The following is an 8,047-nucleotide window of genomic DNA, read 5'->3' as shown; positions in this document are numbered from 1 at the left end:
GGCTATGTTTGCTGGAGTATCAGAGGCTGAAGGGTGATCTTACAGAGGATTATAAAATCATGAGGGACATGGGTACAATGAACAGCCATGGTCTTTTCCCTAAGGTAGTGGAGGGCATAGGTTTAAGGTGAGCAGGGAAAGATTTAAAAGAGACCTAAGGAGCAACTTTATCACGCAGAGGGTGGTGCGCGTTTGGAAAGAGCTACGAGAGTAAGTGGTGGGGTCTGGTACTATTATAACACTTAAAAGGCATCTGGATGGGCACATGAATAGAAAGTGTTTAGAGGTAAATGGGTTAATTGCTGGAAAATGGGACTAGATTAATTTGGGATATTTGGTCAGCCTTGGCGAGTTGGACCGAAGGATCACTTTCCATGCTGTCCATCTCTGTGAGTCTATGATGGAAGGGTCATGGCAGTGCTATAAAGCAGCACTTGCAAAGGAATGGCATGCTCAGTGTTACCAGTCCCAGTTCTGCCAAGGCCACCTGGCTCCTGACCTCATTACAGCCTTTGTCCAATCATTGTTAGCTATGCGTTTGACGTTTTGACCAGTTTGTGTATTAAAAACACTTTACCCAAGCACTCTTGTTGGTAAAGCAGACAAATGGACACAGGATTCGATTTTATTGATGAAGTATTCCTCATGAAAAACACGTTGCGAGCATTTCGAAATTTGCACAATGTTTACTTGATCTGGCTGTATCCACCTAAGAAAAGATATGACCTGCAATGATCCATGTGTTTGATGGGCCATTGGAAACTCTTTCCTTTTCAAGGTAGGGCTCACTGTCTTCCTCAAACCTGAGTCTTGCAGGTCAAGGTGGATTTTCTTGGGTTGCCACACGGTCCTCCACTATGAGGCCATGGATGTTCACTAGCAGAGGGGCTTTCAGGTGTGTGTTTTTATGCCCCCTCACCCCAGATCTTCTAGAATGTTCTATGGACTTTGACAAATGGGGTCATGAGAGGGATTCAAAGCATCCAATAGGGTCAAGCCAACAGCCTTCACTGTTGCCATGCTGGGGAGATGGAAAGTGCACATTCTCAGGCACTGGCTGGAAGTCAAGGTGCCAGAAAGTCTGATTGATACTTTTCCAATACACAGCCCTCAGGTTGGTTCCCCTGAACCTTTGTGACATCTTGTGACTTTGGTTTCCACTGTTCTCTGTAAGCAATCGCTGCTGGCTGCTATTTAATTTAGTTTGGCCAATTTTGTGTCAGGACCAATATCTCCGGCCGTGGGTCAATTTACAATATCCAATTCTGGGCCTGTTACTGCTTGACCACAAAGTGGACAAAGCAGCTGAATTCCAGAAGTGAGTTGAGAATGACTGTCCTTGACACCAAGTCTGCACTTGACCAAGGGTGACATCAAGGAGCCTAAGCAAAATGAGTCAATGAGAATCGGTGAGAGAACTGTCCACTGTTTGGAGTCATACCTGGCACAAAGGAAGATGGTTATGGTCAAGGTTGTTGGAGGTTAGCCACCTCAATCCAGAGGACATCTCTGCAGGAGCACCTCAGGTTAATATCTAGAGCCAAACCTCTTCAGCTGCCTAATCAATAACTTTCTCTCCATCATGTGGTCAGAGGTGGGGATCTTTGCTGATGATTGTACAATGTTCAGCACCATTTTTGACTCCCTAGATACAGACAAAGTCCATATCTAAATGCAATAAGACCTGGACAACATTCAGACTTTGGAAGTCAAATGACAAGTAACTTTTGTGCCTCATAATTGCTAGATAATGGCTATCTCTAACTATAAAGAATCTAGCCATTATCCTTGATATTCAATGTCATTATAGTCACTGAATTCCCCCCACTTTCAACATACTGGGGTTACTATTGACCTGAAACTTTAATTGGACTAGCCATATAAATGCTATAGCAATAAGAACTGGCCAGATGCTACAAGTTCTGTGGTGATTAACCCACCTTCTGACTTTCCAAAACTTGTCCACCATCAAAAAGACCCCAGTCAGGAGTGTAACGAAATATTGTCCACTGCCTGGATGGGTTCAGTTCCAACAACATGCAAGAAACTTGATCCTATTCAGGATAAAACAACTGATTGAATTTGCACTCCATCTACCATTTTCAATATTTCCTCCCGGTGCCACTGATGCACAGTGAGAACATTGTGCAGAATCTACTAGATGCAGTGCAGAAATCCATGACCTCTACCACCTAGAAGGACAAAGACAGGAGAAGCAGGTGAAGACCCCCAATTGCAATTCCGCCCCTAAATCACACAGTATTCTGACGTGGAACTATATCGCTATTCTTTCATTGTTGCTGGGTCGAAATGCTGGAATTCCCTCAAGACTACACTCCAGGTGTATCTACATCTGGAGTACTGAAACAGTTCAAGAAGGCAGTTTATCACCTCTTTCTAAATGACAATTAGTGATTGGCAATAAATACTGGCAATGTCCACATCAACAATGCACTTAATAACAGTGCTTGAAAATATGCACTACCTTTAATCAACCCACTCAAAGATACTTTCGAATCAATCTGTTCAGAGGTAATATTGCACATCTCTTCACCAGGTGGTAGTTGAACCTAGGTCCAGAGATCAAAGCACTACCACTGCACCACAAAGGCCCTAAGACACCCTCTGGTCTACAGTCTGACATGGACTTTGCAGAAGTCCCAAAAATTGAAATATTAATTCAAAATCAATTAAACAATGAAAAATGCTAACTGCTGGAAATGCAGAGAGTCTCTGACATCATAAGGGGAAAACGAAACTTTTTTTTGGTATCTGACTTCTTGTCAGAAGGTTTTGTGATACAAACTCACTTCCTTTCACACTGATCGCTGCTGTTCAGTTTTGTGTTTTTTAGCTTGTCTGAACCGGCAATTTGACTGCCCACTGCACTGACTCGCAGCTTTCCTTAACTGGATTGCCTCCCACTCGCAACTTGACTCTTATAGGCTCAGGCGGTATCTCTGAAATGGCCTGGAGTCTTACTCCCGTGATCTAGCACCATGACCTGGTCTGATTTTGCAGTGAGAGACTGCTGTTCTTGCCTGGGTGCCCGCGGGCAGTTAGAACCTATCCTGCAGCAATATACAATCACTTTCGCGCACTTTGCAGCTAGCTGAGATTTTAACCTATTTCCCTTACGCTTTCTCTTTATTCTGCCCCACCCCCCTCCTCCCCGTGTGTGCTGGCGATCCCGCTGCAAGTTGCCCGGATCCCGCTACTTTGGACGCCCTACGTCCAGTCGTTACTTCCCAAAGCGTCCCCGTCTCCAGGCAACCGCTTTCTTGCAGCGTCCAGTTTCCACGGCAACGCAAGCTCGGCGTTCGATTTCCACAGCAACCGGCGCCGGGCAAAGTTCGGGGAACGGGCGAGTGCAGCTTCCATCGGCAGGCGGAGGCCAGGCTGCAGGCATATGCGAGTGCAGCCAGCGAGTGGACTGACTGAGGCCGGGAGTTGAGAGCGGCCCTTAGTCTCCCCTCTCCCTAATCCCCCAGCTCCCCGTCCCCAACCTTCCCAGCAGCAATACCCCTTTCCCTGACCTTCCCAGCAGCAATACCCCTTTCCCCAACCTTCCCAACAGCGATACCCCTTTCCCTGACCTTCCCAACAGCGATACCCCTTTCCCTGACCTTCCCAGCAGCGATACCCCGCCCCCAACCTTCCCAGCAGCAATACCCCTTTCCCTAACCTTCCCAGCAGCGATACCCCTTTCCCCAACCTTCCCAACAGCGATACCCCTTTCCCTGACCTTCCCAACAGCGATACCCCTTTCCCTGACCTTCTCAGCAGCGATACCCCTTTCCTTGACCTTCCCAGCAGCAATACCCCTTTCTCCCACCTTCCCAGCAGCAATACCCCTTTCTCCAACCTTCCCAGCTGCAGTCTTCCCCATCCTTCCCAGCACCAATACCCAGTTAGTCAATCATCCCTGTGGCAATACCTTCCAAATTTCTCAGTGATTGTATCCCCACCACAGGACAAAACCCCAACCATTCACCCCCAGCAGCACTATCCCCCCACCCCAACAAACCACCCCCACAAAGCAACAACAACCTTCCCTGAAAACTCCATCCCTAACCGGCAACCTCTAGGAACAGTGGACACATCTTGCTCTTCTCGTTCGTTGATGTGCAGTAGTGGACACCAGGATCCCCATGATTTCACCGAGTGAGTGGCCTGAGGAGAAGCTGGAGACTGTTATCCAGGTTAGTTACAGCTACTTCTTTCATCTCTTAAACTTAACAAATTGACTTGTTGCAAACCTGGGAGGAGGCGGAATAAACAGGCTGCAGACCGTCAGGCTGCCTCCCATATGCCAATTAGAAAGGCAGCACCTTCCCAAGAAGTTCAGCAAGCTTAGTGTGTCCTTGATAAGGTACAGCTCCAAGTGGCAGAATGACAGGGGGAGATTACGTGGCACTGTGAAAGCATGTGCAGCAGGTCATTCCCAAAATCAGAACTGAGTGAAACAAAGCTGGAGCTGGAAGACAGGGAGTTAGTATGTGACAATGGCCAGCAAAAGAAAGAGAGAAAAGCAGAATATAGGCAACAAAGACAATATGCAGTGTCGAATTCTATATATTTTAATGCATGGAGTCCAGTGTGTGAAGTAAATGAGCTGAGGGCACATACAGACCTTGATATGGCCATCCTTGTGATTTTACGACCAGAAACAATATTCAAGTGAAAATTCAGCCTTGCTGATGATCTTCTGTGAGGTTTCAAAGAACTCAGGATTTGACAGGCTGGCTTGTAATATTCCCTTCTCAATATTCTGCTCATTCCTTGTGTCCTGTGCGTCAATGACTGTGGTTAGATGTAACATGGAATGGTATGAGCAGAGGTGCTGGTGGATTCAGAGACATTGTTGGGAAAGCAGTGGGTGTGCCTGATAGAGCTATGTGTCTTTCAAAGCTAGAAATGTGAATAATACAAGGACCGGAATGAAACTACATGAGGAACTGCCATGTGCAAATCAGCAGAAGCTGATTGCTTGAGTCAGGGTGCATACATTGTTTTCTGTAACTACAAGTTGTAGTCTGAGCTGTTAAATAAGACCTGTATGAGATTTTCGAGTAAATTGAATCTGTGCAATTTAATCTGATTAATTACTAATAACTAAACATATCCAATGAGGAGGGGCTCAGGTTTAGAAAGGTGCTAGTCTCCAATGCTGTTCTCACAAGTCACCAAGCAGCCCCAAGCAACAAAGTGAGGCCGTGCCCAGCTCACAACAGCAGGTAAGATCCTGGATTCACTGCTTGATGAAGTGGAAACTGAGGGGTTTATGATACTGGAGTTACTTACATTTGGGCCTAGTTTTAACCCCGATCCAGTATAGTTTACGCTCAAACCAGACTCATTACAGCATCATTAAGTGCATGGGTTACAATGTACCAGGTCTGTGTATTACAATGTGTCAAGAATGCAGGGTTATAATGAGTAAGGGGTGCGTGTGTGTGTGTGGGTGTGTGTGTGTGTGTGTGTGTGTGTGTGTGTGTGTGTGTGTGTGCGCGTGTGTTATAATGAACCAAATGTATATGTTACATTGAGCCAGGTGTGTGTGGTTGCAATGTGCTAGGTGTGTGGTTAAAATACATCATGTCTGTGGGTCACAGTATGTCAGGTCAGTGTGCTACAGTGCATCAAGTATGTAGATTAGAGTGTGCTAGGTGTGTGGGCTACAGTATGCCAGGTGTGTGGTTGCAATATGTGATGTCGGTGAGTCATGATATACCATGTATGTGTGTTGCGATGTGTCTGGTTGGTATATTACAATGTTGTCAAGAATGTTGGTTAAAATGTGCTACCTGTAGGGGTTACATTGTGCTAGGTTTGTGGTTAGAATATGTCATGTGTGTGGGTTACAATATTCTAGATGTGTGTGTTAAAGTGCATCACACTATTCTGTGTGTGAGTGACAGCGTGTCAAGTATCTGCTGCTAAATACTATCATTTCCAAAGGTGAATTCATGTCCTCTGTGTTTGGTTTAACAGTTGTTGTCCTTTAGGCTTGTGATTCTTCTGTCCACTCCATTTCCCTTCTTCCTGTGTTATGGATACAATTGATGTGGGGACTGAGGATAAGAAAGGGAATATAGGCAACAAAGATATTATGCAGCGTCCTATTCTGTATATTTTAATGCATGGAGTCCAGCGTGTGATATCCCCACCACAGAACAACACCCCAAAAATCCAGCCCAGCAGCACTATCCCCCCACACCAACACCCCAACAACAACCTTCCCTAAAAATTCCACCCATTCCTGGTGTATTAAGAAAGGGAGATCACTGGTCTTAGGTCCAAAAGAGAAAACCTTTTGAGGCAGATTTCCCATTCTCCCTCATGAAGGGAGAGCCAGATTCTGAGGAGAGGCAGAACCTTAAAACAGGCCTGGAATGATGGGTACAGTTATGAAGCATTAGCTCCGGAGAAGTCATAAGTGCGCCAAGAGAGTCCTTGTGGGTGTAGTTAAATTGAACTAAATACCAATCTTAGGCACATGGTTTGGACACCAAACAAATAGCCTAGCTCAGATGAACAGACAACTAATACAGAAAGAATAAAAGCTGAAGCATGCCATTCAGGCCTGTTCTGCCATTCAACAAGTTCATGGCTTTTTGTTCATCTCAACTTCACCCTCTGCCACTGTCGCCATATCCCATAATTTTCCAAATAACCAAAGATCTCATAACCTTTGTGTTGAATGTACTCAACAAGTGAGCAGTCACTGCTCTCATGGTTGAAGAATTCTAAAGGTCCAAACCCTTTATGTGACAAAATTACTTCTTTCAATCCTAAACGGCTGACCCCTTATTCTAGACTGTGACCCAGTGTTCTAGATTCTCCAGTTAAGGGAAACATTTTTTCAGCATTTCCCCTGTCAAGGCCCTTGAGAATATGACACATTTCAGTTTGTAAATGTTTGGTAGTACAGCAAGGATCCTAGCCATCTGCACATCATGTAAGCTTGCCAGTGAGATAGGGTGTGCCAAGACTATACTGCTTGAAAATGAACACCCTTATCAAATCATTGCTCATTGTATATCACAAACCTCATGAAGGGGCACATGTCCATCACATTTGGCGCTGAATGGTGTCCAGTCCACCTCCAATTAGCAAGGATTGGGAAGTTGTCTCAAGGTATGAGAACAACAGATGAAGCGAGCTGTCTCCTGGTTTTAGTGGTTATCTCCACCAACAGGATGCCGCTGTCGAGCCAAAAAGAGGTTCTGCCTACTACACAAATAAGCAATGTGATGTATGAGTTTTAGAACCAGTGTTATCCCAGAAATTTAGGCCATACGCCCCAACCACTAGCAGACTATACCAGACTATTTCCCATTGACTATTCCCAGCTCACAGCAAGCTGCTTCTTTTCAACTAGCCTCAGAAAAGTATATTCACCATTATATGTGATTTTGTTAATGGAAATAATTTATTTAATAATCTGGACTATGCCGAAACTTACATCGGAAACTAATTTATGAACATTAGCCTGGCGATGCATTTGTACTTGCTAGAACCTATGCATATAAATGCCATGCTCCACGTAGGCAAACGGAATCTATACACAAGTGCACCTTTTCCTGAAATAATAAGATCACGAGGAGAACCAAATTCTACTAATTCCCCATGACAAAGCCCTGACCAATCAGAATCTACCTGCCTGGACAGAGAATGAAGATTGACAGTTAAATGTTCTTGCTGCATCTCCGTGCCAAACAATTAGCACTGTATTCTCATTCTATATGAAATGACGTCTCATTTCCTCAAGTCTGTTTCTTGTCCTAACCGTAGAATCCCTACAGCATGGAAACAGACCCTTTGGCCCAATAAGTCCACTCCAACCCTCAGGGCATCCAACCAGACCCATCCCCTATAACCCACCAAATTTACACATCCCTGAACACTATGGGCAATTTAGCATGGCCAATCCACCTAGCCTGCACATCTTAGGACAGTGGGAGAAAATGTGTGCAGACAAGGGGAGAATATGCAAACTCTACACAGACAGTTGCTTGAGGGTGGAATCGAACCCAGGTTCCCG

At 45.2% G+C, this 8,047-nt stretch overlaps 1 protein-coding gene across 1 annotated transcript in view; it reads left to right on the top strand.

Annotated features, from left to right (window-relative positions):
• Positions 1-3,360: 3,360 nt before the first annotated feature.
• crocc2 (ciliary rootlet coiled-coil, rootletin family member 2) overlaps positions 3,361-8,047 on the top strand; it is a 270,040-nt gene continuing 265,353 nt past the window's right edge. Inside the window, exon 1 of the mRNA XM_048542456.2 lies at positions 3,361-4,202. Within this exon, the coding sequence (XP_048398413.1) occupies positions 4,152-4,202 (51 nt within the window). The 5' untranslated portion in view covers positions 3,361-4,151. The remainder of the gene's footprint in view (positions 4,203-8,047) is intronic.

The sequence above is a fragment of the Stegostoma tigrinum genome, chromosome 14 (assembly GCF_030684315.1).
Source record: "Stegostoma tigrinum isolate sSteTig4 chromosome 14, sSteTig4.hap1, whole genome shotgun sequence".
NCBI lineage: Eukaryota > Metazoa > Chordata > Chondrichthyes > Orectolobiformes > Stegostomatidae > Stegostoma > Stegostoma tigrinum.
The sequence above is the reverse complement of the archived record's forward strand: the minus strand, read 5'-3'. Positions and strand labels throughout refer to the sequence as shown.